This window comes from Lipophrys pholis (genome assembly GCF_963383615.2).
Source record: "Lipophrys pholis genome assembly, chromosome: 8".
NCBI classification, from domain to species: Eukaryota; Metazoa; Chordata; class Actinopteri; order Blenniiformes; family Blenniidae; genus Lipophrys; species Lipophrys pholis.
The window spans coordinates 28,253,334-28,278,934 of NC_137630.1; the positions used below are offsets into that span (position 1 = coordinate 28,253,334).

A 25,601-nucleotide genomic window follows, 5' to 3' on the forward strand; every position below is an offset into this window, starting at 1 on the left:
GGGGCCAATTTCATCTTGAGTGGGCCGGACTGAGAAAATAGTGCCATGATAACCTTCCAATTTCAACTTTATTGTTTCTCTTTGTTGTGGCGCAGAGTGTACGTGATGTAAATGTCTATATGTTCGCAAAAAACAATCCATTAGTTCACAATATTACTCCGATCTCAACATAAAGCCAATTTTAATGAAACCTTCCGGTGCAAAGTTCAGAGAAAATCCCAACAAGAACTGTTGCATTATGGGCGTTTTTACCCTTTATTTGGTTTTGGCCCACGGGCTCCTGATCTATGAGCGTTTGTCCTCAAAAGTCAAGCTTCGCCTCGGTTGAGGAACCCTTGAGTGTTTTTTTGTAAAATTCTACAGTCACGCATCGAGCAGTTTCCCAGGTTCAATTCTAGAAAGTGGCTTCTGGTTCATTTGACATGTGCAGATGGATCGTGTTGACAAGCCTCCGGTCGGAGGTCGCCGCCTCTCACACCTGCCAAAAAGAAGCCTTTTGTATTTTCTGTCACTTTAAAAAAAAGTTTTCAAAATGGCCCCTGCAATGTGTCTCCAGATGGCGCACATATCGACGATTTAATACATCTTAAATACAACAAGCAGCCAAGTATTTGTTTTGTGTTTTTAAGTAGATTTTTCATGTGTGTGTACTTTGCTTGAGTATTTACTTTTCTGAGGACTTTCACTCCAAACATTTGAACAAAAATACTTTCGTATTTTAAACTGACTAGTTTCTTGTTCAAACCTTCACGACTGCCAAACATCAGGCCTGCAAGAGGCTAAAAAGGTCATATATATAGAGGCCAGTGAGGTTTTTGTTTCCAAAACTAAGATACCAGTTGATTGATGATCTTTGTGCTAAAGATGATGTTTAGAATCCATACAGACAGAATATCAGTTTGATGTTCCCAAAGTGTTGTCTGTACTGAGTGCAGAATGTAAATGCTTCTTCATCCTCTGAGCGACACATAACGTCTTTCACGCTTGTATTGAATTCTTAACACACTGACAGTTGAGCCTAAAGAGCTAATAATGAAAGTCGAAACTATTATAACGGAGGAAATACCCCTTATTTACAATTACACAGGATTTTTTACAGTTAGAGTAGAACATACTTTATTAATCCCAGGCGTGGAAACTCTGTGCCACTCCTGCAGTCAAAAGTCTTTCCATTGTTCAGACTCTTTGTCTGTGCTGAGCAGACTCATTAATTTACAGACGGATTCTGTCAGCTGGTTTTGCTCGGCGGGGCTGGAGGAGATTTTCATGTTTGTGCAGTTTATCATTGAAGCTCCCGTTTCATTCTTTCACTCTCACTCGGGTGTTCCACACGAATGCATCACAGTTCACACTATTGTCTGTTCGCCGTGGCTTTAAATCACAGCGGAGCACCCAAGTGCCAATACTGCAAGAAATAAAGGAGCGATGCAGGTATGTTGTTGAAAAGCCCCACTGAAGTCTGTTAAGTCATTGTCCTCAAATGACAAATGCAAAGTCACGGTTGTAAAAAGCTTGTAAACTCGAGGATGCCTCAGCTTTTCTCCTGCCGATCTTTGATCTGGGCACTTTGTCAAGGTGGAGCATTTGATTTTGAACTTTGTTCTCACTCTGACCCACATTAGTGGGCAGAACGCGACCACACCACACAGAGCGCTCTTTGTTTTCCTCACGTGCGTCTCCACCGAGCCCCTCCAACAATGATGCCAGCTGCTCACTCACAAACAGGCTCTTTCTCTCTGTAAACGACAACTATTCATATCAATATTTCACCTTTTATTTTATTTTTTTTTTAAAGTTTATCTGGTTGAAATGAAGACATTTACTCCAAGATGAATAATATTTATTTTCTTTACAGACACAAATGGCCTTAAATAATATTTCACAACCAGCACGTAGAAATCTCTGGGAGGACACACACCGTGCAAAGCAGCCTGACCGGTAACACCAGGACCTGAACCAGAGGCTGAATCATTTTTGGCACTGGCAGAAGTGTGACAGGAGTAAAAACCAGACGGGAAGGCTTATCATGCGTCGTTCGCCGCACTCAGAAACATTTTCGAGATGCTTCACAGAAAAGGACCGATGGTACCAGAGAGATAAAAGCTCAGACTGTCTGCAGAAAACAATGTCACGATAAAATGAACATTAAGCAAAAGGAGCACACCGGGAAGAAATACTGACGCGGTGAATCAGAAGGGGAGGAAAAAAAAAAATCACAAAGAAGTTTGGTAAGATACTGAAGATTAAGGGTTTCCTGTCATTTCTACTGCATTACAGTTCAAATAGTATTTCTAACGTTGACCTTGCTCTGCTGTGAAAGCTAATTATTAATCCTGAGTCATGGTTGTTCATTGGTGGTTTGGATACAGAGGTCATTATTGTACCACATTCACCTCTCACAGGGACACTGAAGGAGCTTTAATCGTTTTACTGTTCAAGCTGTTAAATAATACATCATCCTTTATGGCTGTTTACTTATTAAGACGATTCATCAAGTAACCTTCTCTGCGATTGTATTGAGCCGTTTGGTCTCTTCTTCAATAATAAGTTACTGTGCAAAGTTGTTTTTCCATGTATCAGATTGGTTATCTAATAGTTTGGGAACATTACAGGTGGCAAAATGAGAACCTCCATCAATCTGCCCTATCGGAATCTGTCATTAAAAACACTGCAAAAAAGTGTTTAAAACAAAACTGGATTTATTTTCATTCATCCTATTTGTCTGAAAGACGATGAAATCACTTCAAGTTAACTTTAAATCAGGGAGGACTGTTGATTCTCTACCAGTTCCAGATGTTCAACATGAGCACTTAAAGGGCACTTTTGTGAACGTTTGTGCTAAACTAAATGCAGTTCTATGCAAATTAGACTGATAGAAACATGAGTTTCAGGCACTGTTGTTTTTAAACTAGTGCTGGGTTCGTCTTTTACACTAAACTTGATGAGAAGGTCATTAGTTCTTCCTGTATGTGTGTGTGGTTTCTCCACCAGGTACTCCGGTTTCCTCCCATAATCCAAAAACATGCATTTGAAGATAACGTGTGAGCCTGAACGTCCGTCTTTAGTAACTTTTATTAAAGGTTGGAATTCTCACTATTTAGGCATCGATGCTGGAGTTACGAACGTTGACAAACCACAATTCATGAAAATAGAATCTTCTGATTGGAGACGATCGTGACGTTACGAAGACACAGAAAACACTAAAGGGGGACAAACACTTCGGGGGACACAGACTCTCATATTGCTTGCAGTCACGCTTCTTCCCGAAACCCAGAGTTTCCCTCGCCGCGCACGTGATACGTGTCGATGCAAATCTGCACGACGTCCCGATGTGGACGCCGCCTCCTTGTTCACTTCTCCGCCTGCATGGCTCCCATGCACAGACTCCCCTCCTCCTCGATGGTCTCCAGCTCGTCCGTGCGGATGGCCTGCGTGATCAGATTCAGCTCCTCGCACATGGTCTCGTACCGGTACGCCACCCGGATGTCGGGCACGTTGGTGCGCCTGATGTCGTTGCTCTCCTGTCCCTCTTTGATGTAGTGCGAGCCGAGCCAGGAGCTCTTCACCTGCACCAGAGAGGAAGAGGGAGGAAAGAGTGAGGTACCTGCGGGGATGGCTCGCCCCGACTGTGAGCGATCGGACTGTGATGTGACGTAACCTTGTGAGAGAATCCACTCATCAGCACGCTGTTTCTGGCGAGCTCGCACATGTCGCAGGAGCTCAGCTTCCACACCTGAGCGGCGATGCTGTACTCCTCCATTAACGGCTCCTGCACAAAACAAACAGCGATAAACACAAGCTGCCAGGTGAAGGGTGTTATTACAGGCCGGGGGAGCGTCGCCACGTCAATGTCGCAACAGTGGAAAGGCAAGCCATTCCACGAAAGGTGGAAATTTAACCCTTAGAGGAGACACTTAGTTTCAAACATCTAATTTGATGCGTACACATCATGAAATATCTTCATTTAAAGAGCTCATATTATGCAAACATCACTTTTGAATGGTTTGCTAACAGTAATAATCGTCTCCATACCTGGAATGACGCCCCAGAAGTGAAGAAAGTCTGTCCTCTCCCTCCCTGGCTTGTTTCAGTTTTTAAAAAGTGTGTTGCTTCAACCAGCCAATCAGAAATCAAACCCTATATAGTGTCATCGGGGGTTTAGCCAATCCCAATCAAGGTAGCCCCTCCCTTTTACTCCTCCCACAATTAGGCAGCTCTGCTCTGGCACATGGCACCACGAGAGGAAGTACTTCCTCCTCTTCCCAAGATGGGCATGTGTGGGCGGAGCCAGTCCAGCTCACACAGACACAGCAGATTCTGAATGCAGCTCCTATGATCCAATATTCAAATGAAGGAAAATCAAGGAAAAGCTGAATTTGGGGCAATAAACTTTGAATTCAAATATTTTTGGACCAAAGAGAACCATGTTGAAGTGTTGAAAAGCTGGATAATATGAAACCTTTAACTAATAAAACTCTTAACAATAATCGCTCATCATATCTTAAAGAGCTGTTCATCCCATAGTACCCAGCAGAACACTTGGTTCTCAGAGTGCTGCTTACTGGAGGTTCCTAGGTTTTCTACAAGTAGAATGGGAGGCGGAGTTTTCAATTCTCTTTCACTTTACATCAGCATTGTCAAACAAAAGACCTGGGGTCCAAAATTAGGCTGCAAGAGACTCCAATCCAAGGAAATTGTGAAAAATTTGTAAGAAAACAGTGATTTTTAAAACCGGTTTCTTAAAAATAGCGGACAGAACACGACACCGAGACCTGATTCTGCCATGAAACAAAGCAAACTAACATTAGCCTCAAAGCCATGCTGTCAGGGTGAGTTTGTAAAAACATGCATAATGCAACAGCTATAGGTGTTTTTTTTTGACATTTCACTGTATTTTGCACCAAAAGGTTTGATCAAAGTTAGTTTTATGTTGAGATTGTAGTCATTTTCTGTAGTAATTGTTTGGTTTTGCGAAAAATAGATACATTTTAATCACGCATACTCTATAAAAAACGTTAAAGTCTAAATTTGAAGGTTATTTTGTCACTATTTTACTGGTGAACTCAAGATAAAATTGGGCTGTGTGTGGCTAATGAAGTAAAATCAGTTTTACACGGCTCTAAATACAGTGACGCTTCCCTTTTACATGTCACTCTTTCACTTCTGCTTTCTCATGTCAGAGATCGTCGGCCGTTTCTCTATAAATGTGTCATGAGATGTTGTAATAAAATCAATCAGATTTAACGTGTTATGGTCGTGAACTGTTTTAGTCAAAGAGGGTGTGACCGGTGTTGGACTGACCTTGGTGAAGTGAAACTGCAGGGGATCGTCTGTGGACAGGGAGACCATGAGGCCTCTGGACAGGTACTCTGGCAGAGGGTTGCGGTGGTAACTGAGGAACAGGCTGTTATTGCTGAGAGGAGACATGGCGATGCCTATCTGGGCCAAGTAGTACAGATACTGCAGCACAGGAGCCTGGAGACACACGAGGCATAAAGTCATGTGTTGTTGACGCGTCGGACGTCCCTGTTGTTTCTCTGAGAGTTCTTAAGGCTGAATCAAAACTAAATGAGCAGAAGAACCTAGATATGACCTGATATCTGAGGAGTCCAAGTTCATAATATCCTCCCCGTTTTACTTTCTACAGTCATAAAACCCTAAACTTTGGGCCATAGCGAGAGGGTTAGAAAGGCTTTATGTCCACAAGGAAAAATGCTGCATGAGTGTGTGTGTGTGTGTGTGTGTGTGTAAAACCACTGACATGAGCTCCTACCTTCCTAAGCAGCAGCCCATGGGATATATTCTCTGACAGCATGAAACCAGACACCAGGTGATGGATGGGCCCGGCCTCTCCGCAGTGAGGACGCAGGACGAGTGGGTGAAGCCCCCGCTGCCTGGAAACGCACAAATCACAACACAGTGTGTGCAGATTTGTGTGAGCTCGGCAGAGGACAACACACCAGGATAAACAATCATTACTGTTCCCTTGGCAACGGCAAATATCTTCCCGGGACACCGAGAGCAACATGCAGGGGACAGAGACACTCTAGATGTTCCTAATGGATTTATAAAGGGACGTCAAGGGTTTTTGGTGTCGTTTATTTAGGAATGCATAACTCTACAGCTTGAGATTTCTCATAAAAACACTGTTGTGTTTCACCAGTTTGAACATCTGATCACATGTCCTGCGCACAAAAACACTGCTGCATGTAAACACCTGTCAAAACAAAACACTCTATTTATCCAGGTAATCATAACCAGCTACTTTTTTTTTTTGTCACGTTATATTGTGGATTGATAGGAAATTTCTCAAAATGGAAAAAATGACTACCTTCCAAATGAAAAAATTCATTTATTGTATGTACTTTGTGAAAATTTGTTTTATTACTTTTCAGTCTTAAAAAAAAATCAAGAGTACAGAATTGTTAGTTGTCAAACATAAGTCCCACGGGCCACAATTGACCTGTAAGCGGCTCCAATCCGGCCACCAAACCACCAAGCAAATTGTAAAAATTGCTATGAAAATTTATTTTTTGTTTAGTTGTTTAAGAGTAGTGGACACGGCACAAGACTGAGAGCCGAGCTGAGATATGGGGACGCTGCCATGAAAGATAACAAACGAGCATTAGCCTCACAGCCATGCTGTCAGGGTGAGTTTGTAAAAACAGCAGCTATAGGAGAAGGTTTGTTTTGGACATTTCACGGTATTTTGCGCCAGAATGTTTAATTAAATTCATGTAAATTCATGCTCATCATGTTATTATGGCATCACTTTACCGTTCCCGGCCACTCAAGATGTGTATGGCCATGAACTAAAATGACTTTAACACCCCTGTTGTGGAGATGAATTCATGTAAAGGTAGTTAATGCAATTTATATGTTCTATATGCTTATTTTTTCATATAATAGTGTTACTTAGGACCTTTTTAATTGATTGTACTGAATAAAAGGATTAACTGAATAAAATATCCAATTTAACTGGAGCGATATATGAAGTTGTAAACAAATTGCCTTTATGACTCTGCTTTACACTGTGTGAAAATAACAGGACGGTGTGGAGGACGTACCTGCGCAGGTGATTCAGCACAGTCATGTTTGCATACATGTAGTAGAGGTAGTAGGAATAGGGCGGGTTGTCCTCCTCTGTCCAGTTGATCGGCAGCGGACTGTCCAGGTTGAAGATATGTTGCTCAGGCTTAGATTCATCGTCCACACTGTCAAAACCCACAACCTGAAAGAGAGAGAGAGAGAGAGGGAGAGAATCCATGAAAATCCAGTCTGAGGACTGACTGCAGAATACCAGCGTGGTTCGTTCACACAGCCGTCGTACGTGCTGGAGGAAGAGGTGCAGCTCCAGGTGGCTCTGCGGGTCGACTGTGACCTCAAACAGAGGCATGAAGATGTTCTCCAGCATCTCCTGGAAGTTGCACAGTTGTTTCTTTGTGTGGTAAACATCACTGAAAAGAGAGCGAGAGAGAGGGAGGAAAAAAAATACAAAAACAAATCCAACAGTCAGTTTGTGGAACAATTGGTATTTGTGATATTCCTGAACAAATTTTCACAAAAGGTTTAGTTATGGATGTGTCTGCATGTAGAGAGTTACTCAGTGATTGTAATTAAATGCACAAAATCAACACAAAACAACTTCTTTCCTTTATTTTACCAATAAAGATATTGTAAGCAAAATATGTTCACCCTTGTGTTGTCTTGGGGTCAAATTGGACCCTAAAGAAATACGTATAATTTAATATAAAGGAGGTAAACCTTACTATAAATTACAAAAACGTGTAAAAATGGTTTTGTTAAATTTAAAAATGCTACAAATGTCAGTGATAATTCGCTATTTTACACTATAATTCTAATCTAACAGACACGTTTTCCAATGTACTTACATGAGGTTACTAACCTGGACACTCAGTAAACTGACATATTAAACATCTTACAAGTTGTTCATTTTCAAACTGCTCTGAAATAACAACAGCAGCAACTCCTGGTTTCTTTGGGGATTTTATGATGAAGTAAACTAGTAAAGTAACTGATTTCTGCACAGTGCGAGTGTGGAAGACTCACAACAATCGTGGCACTTGTACGAGCCAGCGCACGTTGTGGGAGTACACCTGGTGTTTGACGGCCCACTTGGCCAGCTTGTCCCACTCGTCCCTGCAGCGGCCGTAGATGGACAGCCGCAGCTCCACGTTCTGGTACTTGCTCTCCTCCAAGTCGAACATCACCTCCTGTGAAGCAGCACAACACACGGTCAGCAGGGGGCGCCAGCGCCTCACACAGTTAAGTCTGCATGCCAGCTGCCATCAGTACCTTCACAATGTGACCAAAGTATTTCCCCTCCACGTAGTTGTCGGTTTTGATGAAGATCTCCCTCAGGATGGACTCGCCAATGGGATTGTATTTGGCATTGAACTTGTCAAATCGATGGAAAGTGTTACGGTCCTGTTAAAAAAAACAGAAAAATTAAGAACTCGGGTAAAATTGATCGTCTGTCTTTTCATTTCAACGTCGTGATGCGTGCTTGACGTAAGAAGGCTGTGCCTTTAAACATCTTTTCATCCAAGAACCCATTTACACAACAACCTTTCACGTGAAAACACATTGTTTCTGTTTCAGAAAGTTTCGTATTTACACAGCAAAGTTTTGAAAACATGGAAACAACAGGAATGCTGAAGACAATGTAATTTTTCTGTTTGGCCACTAGAGGGGGCTGTTGGTTATTTTTGTATTGAAACCCCACATGATAAACACTAAAGGGGTCATATTCAGCTTTTCAAACCTTTCACATGGTCCACAAACATTGTATTCAAAGTTTATTGCCCAAACTTTAGATTTTCCTTGATTTTCCGCCATTTGAATGTTCGATCATATCAGCTGCATTTAGAATCTATAATATGAGCCCTTTAACAAACGTGAGTACGCAGACATTTGTCGATACGGTGACTGTCAACTATAAATCTACCAAGTCCAAGGAGAATACGGACTGGGAGTCATGACACTCTGGAGGCCGCCATTGTTGTTATTGTCCATCTTTTCGCGTATGTGCAGCGTTTCCCCCCGTTTACACAGAGACAGAAGTGGACCGTTTTCAAAAAATTGCGTTTGTAATGGCTCCCAGCAACGTCGTCGTGTAAACGGACCCCAGAAACGCAGCGAAACTCAAGCGTTTTCACTTGAAATCCTCGCCGTGTAAGCGGGCCCTGAACCTCCAGGGTGTTACTCACCGCGTGCATGTCCAGGGTGTCGACACTCAAGTCGAAGGCCGTCAGGTTCATGCTCTCAAACACCTCCATGAGCGTCTGACCCTTTCCTCTTTCCACGTGCACGATGTCCTTGGTGTACTTCTTCATGGCCCGTTTGATGAACCGGAGGAGATGCTTCTGGTTCATGCAGGATGAAGCGTGAATGTGTGTGTCCACCTGGTAAATGAAGCGGGAAAACAAAAGAATATGCATGATGGGAGTTTGGTTCAGGATTACGATGGTTACTGACGACCAGATGAAGAAGGAAAAAGCGCTCAAGTTCACCTTACGGATATTGTAAAAGTCTCTGTGCGGGACTTTCTTCTGTGCCGCCAGCTCTTTCATCTCATTCAGCAGGATGTGCATCTGAAACTTGGAGCTGAGGTACTGCAGACGTCGGTAGCAGAAGGACTTTCTGTGGGAAGGGCAAAGACAAATTCAACATTGTGAGGATTGACTTCGCTCTTTAAGGGGCAATAACAGCCAGGGTACATATCTTTAGTTGTGTTTCATTTGATTGAACATACACAGGCCCGTTAATAATGAGCGCCATCATGACGTTCATGTCGGCGATGTACTCCTGCAGGTCTGGGTACGGCAGATCCAGCTCCGTGCTCCTGTAGGAACAGAACAACTCGATGACGGTATCTGCTGCCAGTGAAACGTGTGAAGCCGCTCTAAAAACAGACGAGCGTCCCGTCACGGGCGTGCAGAAAGTGGCTCGGTGCAATCTCACTTTTCCAGCGTGTTCCTCGACGTGTACACATGCATGACACCGTCCACCATCTTGCAGCCGTAGCCCATGTCGGGGGGCATGCTGGCGGGGTCCTGGTTCTCGTAGGGGTGCGTTTCAGAAACAGGTGGGTGCACAGTGGCGTCTGAGAGGAGACAGACCGGCGCAGGGTGTCAGCTGTGATCGAGGCGTGCACGGACATGCAGCAGAGGTCTGACTTTTACCACCAACATGTTGTGACAGCCTGTTTGGGGGGGTGGGATGGGGGGGTGGGGGGTGGGGGGTGGTAACAGACTGTGCAATGGTACATCTTGAAGGTCCCATATTGTCAGTAATGAGGTTTATATTTCTGATGACACAGTAACAGAAGACATAATTTATTGGTGATGTCTAAGAGACCTAAAGCAACCCTGTGGCCAACTGTTTGTGCAAAATAGATGTGCGTGGAGTTTCAGTCCCAAAAACGTACATGTGAGGCTAATTTCTGGATCCGAATTAGAAAGTGTGTTTATGTGCTTGCACACTGGAAGATACAAAAGCAAACAGACGATGAACGATGGGATAAAGTACAACCGTGAAGCAAGTCTACAACAAGCCGGTGGTCTCAGCACACAGCATTTTGCAAAGCGCTAATCAGAAAATATAGTTTTTTTAATGTCTTGTAAATCCCCACAGACCAGTAAATCTACTGAGATAGTTCTGTAGTTATCCTCCATCTGTCTTCTACATCAGTAATGAACAAACTGGGAGGCACTGCCAAAGATTCACGAGGGGTCGCAAAGCCCTCTTGATTTTAATGCGTAAAACATTTTTTTTTAAATGTTTTAAAAGTTAGTGAGTCTGCATTGAATTTCTTTATGTCACAAAACTACCCAGATCGGTCAAATAGAATGTACCTAGAGGATTACGTGGAATGCGGCTTCATACAAGCAATGGACGACAGTAGAGCTTAATGCATCTTTGGTGGTGAAAACCTGGAGAATGAAAGTTTGAAACTGTTCCAGTCGACCAAACACACTGAGATGGTGCATAAATCCGAAGAGTTTACCCTCAAAGGAACTCATCATTCTAAAATATAACAAACAAACTGTATTTCACATGTAGTGTGTTGAATTATATTTGATATTTGTTTTCATCTTCGTTCCTATTTTATTCCACAGCTTTACCCCACAGACGGTGACACAGAAACATTTCAGAGTAGTGCGCACCTTATGCATCTTGAAATTTAACTTTCCTGTAAAACCATACCTTTCTGACTCAATACTCACAATTTGTCAACAACTGATTAACGCTGATTATGTCGCCGACCAAGTAAGTTTGTTTTTATTCCGAATACTAAATATTTGGAATAATCAACCCCAAAAAAAGTCAAAGAACAAATTTTAAATTGACTGTATATCCTGAATTTTAAGACTATTTTCAGTCAATATCTAAACTCCTTAAGTTTTCTTGTTATGGAGTTTTTGATAAAAAGCTGCATACCTGCCATGCTGGTGGTCTCGGGGATCTCCTCCTCGTAGAGCTCCAGGTCCAGAGGTCTCTCACTGAGCTCCTGCAGGTATCTGGCCGTGGTCCTGCAGAAGCCCTGCAGCGACAGGCCCATGTACTTCTGTCTGATGAACAGAGCTTTCACCACACACTTGGCAGCGTCCAGCAGATCAGTGAATGGGACCTGGAGGGAGGAATGAAAGAGGAGCAGAGAGGAGGGAGGCGTTACTGAGCGGCGAGAAACAGAACGAAGTCTGTGAGACACTTCTCTGGTCGTACTTCTCATGCTGATCACTCAGACTCACCCCACATTTCTCCTCTCCTGATATAGAGACACGCTGGTACTCTTTCTCTGGAATGGGCTCTCTCTCCTGCAGGTCTGGACTCTGGCTCTGCTCCTTCATGTATCTGGGGGATAAACAATATCTGGTGTGACGGGCGTCTCAGACGGACAATAGCTCGATCACGGTTGACTCACTCGAGATCCGTGGCACTGTCAGTTTTCATGAACTCCTGTTTGGCTCGCAGCAGGATGTCCGGTTCGAACCTGAGGGCAGAGGGGCTCGGGGTCGGTCAGACGCTCACGCTCACGCGCCGACCGCCATCTCGCTCACTTACTTGACATCCTGGCTGATCTGTCGCTCGAGGCGCTGGCGTCGCTCCTCCAGCTGCTCGATGGGGCTGTCCTCGGGGAATTCGTAGGGGGCGCTCCTCATCTCGCTCTCCGCCAGGCTGCGGGAGAACAGCTCCTGCAGGCAGACGCACGAAAACGCCACCGTGAAGCGTTTAAAAACAAAATCACAATTTAGATTTTTAATGCGCACATCTGACTGGACTGACCTCGGCGATCTCCTTGTATTTCCCGTCCATGGACGTGCGCAGGTCGATGGACTGCTTCAAGGCCACAGGGATCCCGGGCAGGGAATGCTGGGAGGTGAGGAGGTGGCGAACACCGCGGACCTCGACTGTGGATGAACGGAAGAAGAAATGAGGATCCACACATGACTTAACTTCAGGGGTGAAGTTAAGTTAACAACTGGCTGACGAAAAAAACAAAAAAAAAAAAACACCAAAAAAGATATTTAGATTCTTGGACATAGTTTAAACGTATTTAGTTGTACTTCTTGAATGAAAATACAACTAATATGAACAATTATACAATATTAAATACTTATGTTGTTATATAATATAAGTGTTACTCTTTTGTATAATAATCATAATATTTTTGTTCATTTACATTTAGACACAGATGTTGAATTATATAACAGATCCATGCAGCTGTAGTGTATTTAAACTGTCATACCACATATACACAGAAACACAGTAATCACGTACGAAAACATTTAAATCTCTTCTTCTATATCTCAACTTAATATTTAATATGTTCTTAAACCCTATGAAGCCAGATTGTTTCAGTGTTTACAATATTTATTCTAACTAATCCTAACTTGTGCAGGTATTATATAGTCACAGAGTACTTACATGATAGTAGTAATAAATCTTGATGAGCTGTATTATATCATGAATGCATTAAATACTAGAAAGCTTTTTGCCTGTTGATCACTGGGGCATTGCGAGGTATTTACTGTATAAATAATGTATGATTCCTTTCTCAGCAGCACTGTGCTGATGATCCTCTGTGTATTTTAAAGCTGGGATGTCACATATAAGGCCCGTGGGCCAAAAGCCGCCCATAAGAGGCTCCGATCCGGCCGCCGATCACCAAGCGAATTGTAAAAATTTCAATGAAAACAGATTTTGCTACTTTACCAGCAGACGACACAAACACAGAGCAATCATCAGTGTATTTTAAAATCCAAATGACAAAGGAGGCGCCAGCTCTCACACACCAAGACCTGAGACAGGCTATTAACTCTATGATCACAGTTTATTACAATAAGCAAAATAAGTTGGTTGATATTTGAATAATTCAACATGAGAAGATTGTGTTTTTAATAAAAAGCATGTTGTAATAGGAGTCTTTAACTAAAATTAAAAAAAAGAATAATGTGCATTGATAAGTGAGGCTCATCTCAATCTAACATAAACAAATGCGACTTTTGTACTTGATATTCATGAAAATATGTCATAGATACGCCTGAAATTAGACATAATCAAACACAAAAGCACTGCTGGACACAATGTGGGCAGTTGACGGCCAATCATTCTCAGATTTTTGGGACATAAAATTCGTATGTTTTGGGGAAAAGAAATGTGCCACTCTGAAACTCAGACTTTTTTATTTGGGTGGAATAACAGACAATGTATTCGCCAAGAGAGATTAGTGTTTAAACAAAAACTCATAAAAAAGTGGCACATATCTGAACTCTTTTACCGTAAACAATGGATGCATGTAGTTAGAATAAGGACGCACGATCGGTACCAAGGATTATCGGCCCGATATTGGTAAAAATGATGTCACACAGAGGAAATCAGATTTTTCCCAATAACTGGATCCAATTGTAAACAGTCAACATTGCCTTGATTTAATAAATGTTCAGTCCTGCTTGTTTTCCTTATGACGCTGCTGCTATTGTGCGCATTGCGTCATACTCATGTTTATCGCGTTGTCTTTTTCTTTTCTGATCGCGATGGCGGTGTGCAATAAATGTTCAACGCATCCAGCCTACATCTTTGTCTTTACCTCAGGTGTGGATTCAAACTATTACAAAAGGTTTTCAGGACCAGCATCGGACGCGAGAAGTAGGAAGTTAAGAAAAAAAGTTATCGTGTTAAAGTACTATTTACGATGGATTATTTATCCTATTTCCTATTTACGATTCTGTCTAAGAAATAGAACTGATCTTTTTTCACGAGACTGCACAATTGCGTTCATTTAATTTAATTGAAATACATGTGCGTGTTCAATTTGTTCTGGAAAATGTGTACAAACAACAACATAGAAAGCGACTGATGCTTTCCTGCAGTAACGTTCACAGACACTCAAACTGTTCCTTTGTGAGGAGACGTCTGAGCTCAGCTTCAGACACAATAGAGCATTCAGGTGGAGAGATCATTGGCACATACTGTACTCTGAACTCTGTGAGACTCAAGCATCATGCAGAGCGAGATCTTGTGGAAGGGGAAAAAAAAAAAAAACTAACATAAAAAAAGACCGTGGGTTTCTATTATCCATGAGAAAAAGCAAGGCGAAGTATTCGCTGGTGAGGAACAGAAAGCAGATGTAGTTCTCTGGAGCCCCTTCAGGGTGTCGATTCAGGTAGATATTAAATCTTGAAACTCTGTACCTGCTCGTGAAAAATTCATCATCCTGTTAAATATTTCATGCTGTGCATACTGGGGTGTCATCGGACCCGTTGACCCTGACGGTTATGTCGGTGTTTATAGGTCGCGCACACAGAGAGGTCGGAGAGGGCAGCGGCCGATAGTCTGATTTTATTTCACGTCCAAAATCCCACAAACGTGTGAATGCTTAAAATAAGATAAAATATAAATAATTGGCCAGACCGCAACTCACGAGTCATTTACCGCCTTCTGCTCAACACGGTCCAATCAACACGTCCCACTCACACGCGAGGACGAGTTCGGCTGAAAACCACACGGCTCTAATGTGAAAACACACCGAGGGGCAACGCAAACATCTTCTGTGCACCGACGCTCAGCATTTTAATTTTAATACCTCAAACCTGAGGAGATGAAAGTCCAAATCTTCAGAACAGAGAACAACTCGTTCCAACTTTTTGTTGGAAAATTAAATTTTTCAAGGCAGAAAACCCCAAAAAACTAATAAGGTTCAATATCATGAGAAACGACAGCAAATTTTTTCAATCTTGTATTCTGGTTTCATGTTTTAGCGTTTATGAGGAGACTTCTGATGAAAACGAGTGTTAGTTGTAGCTTGAACCCCCAACAAAGCTCATGTAATAAGCAATAATGTAATAATTGTGGCTTTTTTCAATGGAATAAAGCCAATAATGTAAGAACTTGCCACTGGGGTATAAGATATTTGAACCACTATCATGATAACATTTTGCCAGTAATGTAATGAGTAGCATTACATAAAAAATACCATAATAAAATGTAATAATTTCAGCCAAAGAAGTAGTAATAACACATTCGTATTGCTGAATTTCTTGGGAATATATAATTTGTTGCAGGTTTTGTGCAGTTTGCTTATAAATACGTGTAACGGATGGGATAATCGTCATATTACCTCATTGAGGAAACATAATATGCATCACTTTCTCAATTATGGTTGTAAAAATAAAACACAATCTTTCACTATTTCATTACAATATTGGCAAAGTTGTTACGTTACTGTGTTTTCCCGTCTTGGCCAGAAGCGTCATTCAACGCTGGTAGATGACAAATGAATTGAAGGCATAATAGACCTATTTGAATTACTCTCAAACCTGCTCAAATTAGGACATTATTAGTTGTCTTCAGTCACACTGTAATAATATAAATTATACATTTTTTCTCCTTGTTCATTTCTTTGGGACATGATGATCACAAAAATAACATTTATTGGAAACATCAGCTGAAGTTTTTGGAGCCGCTTTAAAATGATGCTGCTAAAATAAATAAGCTAGATTTCAGTAGCTTCCCTCAATCCGAAGCACAACTGAGCCAATAAGAGAGGAAAACCGATGCTGAATGCACAGATTAGCTCCCCAGCGGAGCGTCTGCGTGAGGAAACGACGTCGTTTCCTCGTCTGTCGGTTCGGCTCACGTCAGACTGTCATGGCGACAGTGGACACTGGTGTGGAGGGCATGCAGGAGGAGACCAGGGGGGCAAAGACATCCATGGTGGGGCGCGGTAAAGCCGAGCCCGGCCAAGCCAACCAGACCCGGAGCTAATCCCCTAATGGCTGCTATATTTGGATCAGTAACATCTCTGCTTGCATAACAACTCAGCCCCCCACAGCAGGAAGGCAACCACTCACAAATTGAAGTCGGCCATGTTTCGCATGGTCATGCGCCACATGAACTAGTCGTGTGGAGGTTTTATTGATATGATGGCGTCTGGAGGAACGCGGCGTGTTTAAAACGGGTTCTCAACTCTTTCTAGACGTGGAAAATAAACAATCCTGCTGCTGCTGAGCCTCAAAACAAGGTCAGACAAGTGTCGGCTTGCACTGGATGCATATTTGATGATGTGAAGCATCCTGAGGGAAGCAGAGACGAGTGGGAGGTCGTCTGAGGGGCGAGAGGTCAGAGGTCAAGAGACATCCGCTGCAGCTTCATCTACGGATTTGCTTTTATTTTTAATGTTTAAATGACACGTCAAGAACTTCCCAGCAAATTATCGGAACACGGCCCTCCAACAGTTCCTCTCTTTTGACTCTTATACCAACTCTTCAGTTTCCGCGACTACGACGACAGGTCGTCCACCAACAGTCACCGCCGCCACTGCTTTTGTCCACTAATCGGACGTCGGTCCGCAAGAAAAACCAGCGGCTCGAAGCCTCAGTGGAAAATTAATCAACCTGAAACAGCAAACAACAAGAGTGGAGAAGATTTTTAACAAGTTTTTTTTTTTTTTTTTTTTTTAAATCCCTCAAACATAAAGCTTTCTGTTGCAAAAGTTTTACTAAATATAATGAAAACAGGTAAAGTATCCAGACGTTATGTTGACTAAACATTGGCGAGAGATGTTAAGAAAGTAAGCAACGCTAACAATTCTCTGAGTGGCGTTTACAGTCGGGCAGCTTGAAGCGCGTCGCTCCCAACAGGTCAATTAAAGGATACACATCAATTCTTGTAAAATCCAGAAAGATCCAGCGATATGAACACACACACACTTGCAGAGCAGAGCAGGAAGACTGCAGCAGCAGCGGCATCTACAGGACGCCACCCCCCCCCCCCCCCCCCCACCCAGCCTCCTCTGCATCAACCAGCTGTCACCTCTCAAGAAGTCTGATTCAGCCTCTGCAGCTGCATCAAGTGCATGTCCACAGGGCGGAGGGGACGTTCAACAAGAGTTCTCCCTGTTGAAAAGCTTCAACGCTACAAACGTAAAATGCATCGAACAAAACCACCGGGTTTTGAGAGTTGCAGTGGAAACACACATCTCTTGATCCTTCTTTGTGCACAGTGGCAGCTCTGCAGCACTGGCAAAAGACAGGAAGGAGGCAGTTTGCGGGACGATCGAACGGCACAGTAAAGACAACGCTGTTCGGGGGGGGGGTTACACAAAGCTGTCAGGGGACAGGCGGAGGAGAGTGGCGGTGATTGTGAAAGAAGAAGGGGGAGGGGTTAGGGGGGAGAGGGTTACTCATGTTTTCTTTTTTTTTTTCCTGAGGGGGATGAAGGTAGTGGAGCGTACCTGTCTCCTCAGAGCCGGCGTTAACCAGCGGCTAGCAGGGAGAAAAGAGAGAGAGGGAGGGAGGGAGAGGGAGAGAGAGGGAGAGAGAGAGAGAGAGAGAGAGAGAGAGAGAGAGAGAGAGAGAGAGAGAGAGAGAGAGAGAGAGAGAGAGAGAGAGAGAGAGAGAGAGAGAGAGAGAGAGAGAGAGAGAGAGAGAGAGAGAGAGAGAGAGAGAGAGAGAGAGAGAGAGAGAGAGAGAGAGAGAGAGAGAGAGAGAGAGAGAGAGAGAGAGAGCTTAATGAATCTTGTGTGATGGAGGCTGTCCTGGCAGGGAGATGGAGCATGCCAAACAGCAAACGACCCAGGATGGCGTCTGCTGATGAGTTAAACCATGACGAGAGGGTGGGATGGAGAGAAACAAGAAATAAACACTTTAAACACTCCGGCAAATGTCAAGAAAAACAGCCCCAATAAAATAAAAAAAACCCGCACATGTACAAACACACACCGTCACCCCCGATCTTTAATCTGTCCCTGTCATACATACAAAGAGCTGGTCCAGCAGATCCATGAACTGCCCCTCACATCCCCCCTCTGCTCTGTCTGCCTCCTGGTCCAGGCCAGCTGTCGCTGCACTAGCTGCCTCTGGAGCTGATCCTCCTCATTTAAATGCCTCTGACATCTAAGTGGGACGTACCACCGGGGCGAGAGGAGGCGGGGGAGCGACAGCGGACATCACCAGCAGTTGTGGACGGCACTGCTGTGAAATCCCCCCCCCCCCGCCTCACATCCTCGGCTGAACACGCCGTGTTTTGCTGAGGGGACCATGTGTTCAGGATGTTTGTGTCGTCTTCCCTCCGAGTGTGTGAATAAAACGCTGGGGATGGCAGAGTCCGCTTTCTGAATAGTAGCAGTCTGAGAGACGGCAGATCAACAAATGAGACCTTGCCCGTCTCTCTCACGTGAATGAAATTAAAGGGCCAGCACATTGTCCCCATTATGGTTTCTGGAAGCTCCGTTCCCACGATGTAAACACAGGCCTGCCTGTATGAAATAACACATTAAAATGAAAATGCTGCGCTTTCGATTCACGGGCAAAAAAAAATAGGGAAATATGGCGATGTGCCTCTTGTTTGCAGTCGTAATAGAGCCATATCTCGGTCACCCCTGTGTCACAAAAGGAAATTTGCTCAAGATAAGTTAACAAGATAGTTTTATTGTGATAAAAGAGCTCAAAAATATTCTGGGTTAATGATTACAAAAAGGTTTTACTGAGCTGTAAACTACTCACTGCGCAGTGGTGTGGTGGTCGGCGCTCATAGCAAAAATAGAGATGTATTGCACACGTATGTGATGAGTGTATGACGGCTGCACCTTTCCTTCAGAACACACACACACACACACACACACACACACACACACACACACACACACACACACACACACACACACACACACACACACACACACACACACACACACACACACACACACACACACACACACACACACACACACACACACACACACACACCTTTATTGAGCGACAAATAATGACCTCAGTATGGTGCGGCTAAATGGCCTCAAACATTGTAATTTATAGAACAAGTGTATTTTCAACTATAAATCTTGTTTTATTTCCTCCTCTAGACCTAAAAAGAAAATGTTTTCTAAAAACCACGGCAATATTTCTTTCTATAATGACGATAATCAGGCATGTCGGAAAAGAAGAAGACTAATAATACAAGCGTCGGAGGAAAAACGTCCTCTGTGTCTTTTAGAGTGAAAAACTGAATCTTATCTCCACTTGCTCAATACTGCCAAGAGTTGGTTTTAACTCTGGAAAGAAATTCTTCACCTTTCACTCAGACTCTTGTGTAAGAATTACACAATGGATTTTTTAACACCTTTCTTTTTTTCTTCTTTTCAGGAATAAATCATCAAAACTGGCAGCAAATCTACAAAAAAAGCCAAATGAACTGAGAGAGTAGCCGTTGTTATTTTCTATATTAGTGCAGAATAACTCCGATTTTATGACGATAGCCAAACTCACCATATCAAAACCAGTTTGAGGGGACGACACAATCTTTTCACCAAGACTCCAATGTTTTTTTGGGGGGGGATAATTCACCGTATTTTGCACGTTTATTTCTGAAATAGTAGTTTTCTTTATAATATTGGTAAAGCAACAGTGTGTGTGTGTCGTATTTTATTAATTACTGAGTGTTGATGTACACATCGTCACATTTTAAATGACTCCACTTAAAATAACAAACACTGTGTTAATCTACTCAGCAGGATATTAACAGGACGAGTTCAAACAACATTTTGTTACTGGGTTGTTTTTTTTATTATTTCAAATCCTACATCAATTTAAAAACCAAAATTAAAATCAAAATTAGGTACAATCAGAGGATATATACATATAAGCCTTTTCATTCTGAAAGATGTTTTTATTTTTCATTGTTAGCTGCTTCCAAGTCGCCTTCCTCTTGTTGGATTGCACCTAAATGAAATTCAGATTTCACCTATTTATTATTTCTGCGATAGTAAAAGTTAAATCAGTGGAGTAATGCGTTTAAAACGTATGCGTTGACTCTGGCAGCAGTTTTCTCCCGGGTTGATTTCTCCCAGCGTTGGGATTTTTTTACGGCAAAATGACTCGGTTTTTGGTCTGTTGCCATGGTGACAGATCAGCTATTCTGGAACTGGAAACTCTGAATTTCCCATCTCAGAGTCAGTCGACTCAGACTTGTTGCACGTCCTTTCTGGAATACCCCGCCAGGACAGGACGAGCAGTTGATCACAGAGAGACACACACTCACGCCTGCAGCGTTACCAATTCGCCTCAAACAGGGAGAACATGCAAACTCCACACAGAAACAGGGGAAAGTGCAAAACCGCTGCACGGCCCAACGAGTTTAACCCGCAGGATTAAAAATAATGTTTGATGCAAACTAGATGGAGCTTGAAAACGCGTCATTTTGACCTTGTTGATGAAATGCAGAGAAAAATGGAGCAAATCGTCTCTGTTGTGGGGTTTAGTCAAAGGCTCTCAGATTTCTCCCCAAATTGATTTCGAGAGGTTTAATCAGATTACTCCGGCCTCAAGAGGAGTACAAGATCGATTCAACAGCCGAGCTTCATCCACCCAGACCAGACTCGCCCTCTCGCCGGCGATCACAGCACCAACGATCAACCTCAAGTCATTTCAAAGAGCTCATGAAAGTACGGTGGCCTGGAAGGTCCACATGTCCCCAACATGAACTCAGGGGAGAAGCTTCACCGGCTCAAATGTTCACAGACAACTTCAGTCCATTGTTACGAATGTATAAAAGAATTGTTCAAACCTATTTATTGTTTCCAGTAATGGTAATATGATGAAGATGAAGCGGTGACAGATAAACCGCTCAGTCTGCTGTGACCATCTTCTGGATCGCTGCCGTCTTCAGACGTGAGAAAGGAAGTTTTCTTCAATTTGATTTAAATGTGGTGATGATTGCTGATGTTTGGACACGACTGATTTTATCTTTAATCAACTAAAAAGCATCAAAAAACATAAATTCCAAGAAAAATCTGATGAATAAATGTTATATTTTCATATGAATATGAATAGATTGGGGTTCTCCCTGTGTATTTGTGTGTTTGAGCAGTTTCTCTTTGTACTTCTGTCTTTCCACAGTGAAAAACATGTATATGAGTTTAAATGGTGAATATAAATGTCCGTGTGTGTGTGAATGTGAGTGTGTGACTGTTTCTCTGAGTCTGTTATGGATTGACGACATGTCTATCCTGCTTTCAACCATTTTTCCCCACTCGAAACAGCCAGTTTTAACAATTCCATAAGCAGTATTTTACAGTGGTATACCATGTTTTATAATTTACAATCTTCATTCTGCATCAATCAATCATCAGTAATCATGGTAAACCTCAAATATTTCCTTTTGCAAATTATATTTCTAAAAAAAGAAGGATTTACACGCTGGTTTTAGTGCAGTAAAAGTGTAGAATACACCTGTAACTAAATATTATTGAAATTATTGATACGTTTAAGTATTTTCACAAGGAAAATGGTAAGACTAGAAGCTCCAAATAAATATTTAAATGTTTGATTGAACTTGATCAAGAGCAAAATATTCAGTTTAATACAACATAATTAAAGTTCACAGTGTAGAAGCTCTAGAAACAGATTGTTTTAACAACCTATTATCAGAGTATTATCACATGAAACGTAGGTTTTGACATAATTCAGTCAGGCGTGGCGTGCACTGTACCTTTCTAATGTGGACCGTCTCTTCCCTGGTCAGTGTGAGGGCAACAGCAGCGGTCATCTAGTATCTGCAGCACATCTACACCACTGAAGGTGGACCTCCTGCACGCTCCCACCGTCAGGGCAGAAGTCGGCCGGACCTCTGACAGGCCGGATGTTGGCTTGAAGTGGGAGGCAGAGGCGCCAGAGTGTAGATGTACCCGACTGCAGGTTATCAGCTGAGCCTCAGTCAATCATTAAGTAAAACCACTCAGATCAGCTTAATGCGGGGTGTGACTGACGACAGGGTTCCGTTCCTGCTCGTTACTGTATTTGTTCATGATTGTGACGTGTGGGCGTTCATTGACGACAACTGAGGGAGGCATGAGCGAGACGTGGGCGAAGTACAACGTGTGCAAAGGTTCATCATCAGCTGCTGTGGGTGTATTTTACTTTTTTTTTTATTTTTGGGGGGGTGTATGTGGGTATGAATGTAAAAACTATAATTTTTTTTAACAAAAAAATAAAATAAAATAAAATATATATGTATATATACTCTTCTGATTCAGATGGAGCTTTTAAAAAAAAGAAGAAAAAAAAAGAATAGTAATTATTAATTTGTTCCAGACATGTCAAAAGATATACAAACTACAGATACATACTATAAAATATATATATATTTTATAGTATGTATCTGTAGTTTGTATATCAAACAACAAATTAATAATAATCTTTTTTTTTTTAAGTTTTCACGTTCTCCCTGTGTATGCACGTTTATTCTCTCCCGAGCATTTAGCATTTCACCTTAATCATTTCTGTTTCTAATTTGATGTCAGTGTGAGAGTGTGACTGTCCCGGTTGTGTTTGGTACTTCGTGGCACATCAGAGCGGCTGATCAATCATGAGTAATCTCCCGGCGAACACCGGCCGCCCACAAGAACGCATTGTCATTGGTTTTAAGTGGCTCACCAAGTGGAAAACAGCAGGCGGTACAGAAAGGGCTAACTGGTGAGGGGGCGTCACTCTAATCTCAGAAATACCTGCTTCACAGCCAGAGGAGTGATTCATCCGCTGCCGAGGTTCGCTCCACAAACCCTGCAATAATGTGCCGAATGCGGACGGTGCTGAGCCTCGGCCCCTTCGCACGATCGGACCGCAATGGGGGCAAACGGCGTCTGCTGGATGTGGAGAAGGAGAACGTGTGGGCGGAGGGTCGTCGACCTCTGAAGAGAGCGGTGCTGATGAGAGTCTGCAGCAGCCTTCTCTACATCCGTCCCGGTCTGACGTGTTAATTGCAGGTCGATTCTTCGAGGTCTAATCGTCTAACAGGCAAAGTTCTTGGTGGAAAGCCTCCATTCAAACAATCATTAAGTAGACGAGTGGAGTGAGCGTGTTGGACAATCTTTCATTTATGATCCCGTTATGAGCTGCTGCAGCAGATTCAAGGATAACTCTGCAGATTTGTAGGCTTTAAAGACCTGCTATTAGCGATGCTCAAACAGCCCAGATGATACAATTATCATCATCTGATCTGCAGCCAGTTTGTAGTGCATTTATTTCTATTTGCACAGACCGTGCTATACAATCTGCTACATAAAAAGAAAAGCGCCCGTTTGGAAACAAAGACATACAAAAGATGAGTCACCTAAATGTCAGTTTTGCTTACTCAGATGGATTTCTGGATGCTTTAAAAAAAACAACAAAAAAAAACAGATATTGTGAATTTTGTCTTAACTGCATCGGCCTGGCCTCGTGAAATCCAATCCTGCAGACTTCAGAGCTGAAATCCCTGCACAGCCTGTGCTTCCTCTAAAAGCAGCACTGCCGTTCATCGATTATTTCTCACGGCAGGGGAGTCATTTCTGCGAGGATTCTGCCGGCTTTAAACTGTAAATGAGGGTAATTCCATCCTGACTGGTGGGGAAGAAGACGCACAGATCGGAGTGGTGGTGTTGGACGTCAGGGTTACAATCAGGCTCCGACTCCAGCACATCCCTGCTGAGGCCTCACGACCCATGAGTGGGAGATTTTTTTTTTTTTTTAAAGATGAACTATATCTTTTCAGGACAGGAACACATTATGTAATTTGAGTCTTTCTTTGAAATATCTGCCAGTAGAAAGATAAAATTTCGTTTGCAGAATCCAGCTTTTATGTTTTTAGACGGCACAAATTTAATTACAAAGAAAGAAATCTCCCTCATTGGGTTTAGAATGTAGATATTAATATTTATCTTATTTATTTGCATATGTTTCATTCGCTAATGAAAAACAAACCATCAAAGACCGAATGTGGGGCTGAATGAGGAAGATGGTAGATCAGAGAGTAATTTGAACTACAAAATATATAACGATTCTATTGGTTGCTGTTTCAGAACATCAACATCTGCATGAAAGTGGATGAGCTTGTGAATGTGGCTCCAGTGGGAGAAGACAATGAATGAGCAGTGGGGGTAAAAAAAAAAGAAAAAAAAAGAAGCATTTTTTTCATCTTTTGGTCATTCTACGCTCTTTGTAGTTTGGATAAAAGACTGACCGGCGTGTGCACAGATCAGAGAGGGGGATAATCCCCTCATTCAGCCGGGGATCAAGTCCTGAGGTACCAACAAACTGCCACCAAGCAGGGAGGAAAAACAACCTCATCACTTTCATTCGACAACACACCCCTGACTTTTCCAGGCCACATGTCACTTAAAAGACTCCGAACATAATCCGACTTTTCTCTTCTGTCAAATCGAGGCTGTCTCATACAGCAGCGGCTGCTCAAATTAGAAATTAACTGTGCCTGGAACCAACACATCGATAAGAAACTGAAGCACATGAAAGGCAAAATCCAGCACAGGAAGAACATCATCCGCTCACCTCTCCATTCAACAGGTCTACAAACTACTTGTGCAGGAAAGTAATTTGGGTTTTCTACCATTGATGCCCCAAAAACATTCTTGATTTAACATAAAAATAAAAAAATCCCCCCTCCATGTGAATTCCCTTCTTCTGTCACACTCCAAGTGTGCTCCCTCTCTCGCTCCACTCACCTGTGCTGGCCGTGTACTGCAGGCTTCCCCGCTTCCTGAAAGGCGAGAGGGGCTTGCCCTTGGCCCCGGCGGTGCTCCCAGAGGGCAGGTTGGACGACATGTTCCCGGGTTGTGCAGATCAGCTCCGGTCAGAAGGGAGAAAGGAGAGCCGAGTGAGTCAGAGCTGCAGCGGACTGAGAGTCGGAGAGCTGCACAGCGAGAGAGGAGGAGGAGGAGGAAGAGGAGGAGGAGGAGAGGGAAGACAGAGGACGGAGATGCTGCACAGATGCTCGGCAGCTTGAGGGAGTTTGATGGCAGTGTGTGCGTGTTATGTGCCCGTGTGCAGGGATAATCAGCCTGGTTGGTCCAGCGTGGAGCTGCAGAGCATCCCTCTGCAGGGAAACAGGCCCCGCCCACCACAGAAAGCCTGGGCTGCAGCACTGGTGGAGGCTGGAGGGGGGTGGGGGTTTGCACGGCATTCCCCCCTGCGCATGCACGTACACACACGATGCAAAACACAGCAGAAGATCGCAGTGCTGCTGTTGCCATGACAACCACAAATCTGTGTGTGGGCAAAGCGATAGACCAAAAAAATTAAAATAAC

At 43.0% G+C, this 25,601-nt stretch overlaps 1 protein-coding gene across 2 annotated transcripts; it reads right to left on the bottom strand.

Moving 5' to 3' along the window:
• Window positions 1-1,791: 1,791 nt before the first annotated feature.
• Window positions 1,792-25,391, bottom strand: ampd2b (adenosine monophosphate deaminase 2b). 2 transcript variants are annotated; one of them, XM_080469568.1, is made up of 18 exons: window positions 18,285-18,374; window positions 12,310-12,434; window positions 12,088-12,218; window positions 11,948-12,016; window positions 11,775-11,877; window positions 11,464-11,653; window positions 9,985-10,126; window positions 9,776-9,865; window positions 9,534-9,663; window positions 9,231-9,425; window positions 8,317-8,448; window positions 8,071-8,234; window positions 7,331-7,457; window positions 7,068-7,231; window positions 5,774-5,894; window positions 5,302-5,475; window positions 3,659-3,769; window positions 1,792-3,566 (listed from the first exon to the last, which is right to left on the bottom strand). In XM_080469568.1, exons 2-18 carry the CDS (start codon window positions 12,337-12,339, stop codon window positions 3,351-3,353), a joined length of 2,289 nt encoding a protein of 762 aa, XP_080325694.1. In that variant the 5' UTR covers window positions 12,340-12,434; window positions 18,285-18,374; the 3' UTR covers window positions 1,792-3,350. The 2 variants fall into 2 exon arrangements, with proteins under 2 accessions (XP_080325694.1, XP_080325693.1); XM_080469567.1 differs by lacking the exon at window positions 18,285-18,374 and adding an exon at window positions 25,019-25,391 and having other exon boundaries at window positions 1,798-3,566.
• Window positions 25,392-25,601: the final 210 nt, after the last annotated feature.

Excerpts from the sequence above, each read along its gene's own strand:
- ampd2b (XM_080469567.1), bottom strand. The coding sequence starts at position 25,118 with ATGTCGTCCAACCTGCCCTCTGGGAGCACCGCCGGGGCCAAGGGCAAG. Across the intron at positions 9,426-9,533 it reads ACTTTTACAATATCCGTAAG|GTGGACACACACATTCACGC; the intron begins GTGAACTTGAGC and ends TTCATTTACCAG. Across the intron at positions 3,567-3,658 it reads TGAGTGGATTCTCTCACAAG|GTGAAGAGCTCCTGGCTCGG; the intron begins GTTACGTCACAT and ends TCTCTGGTGCAG.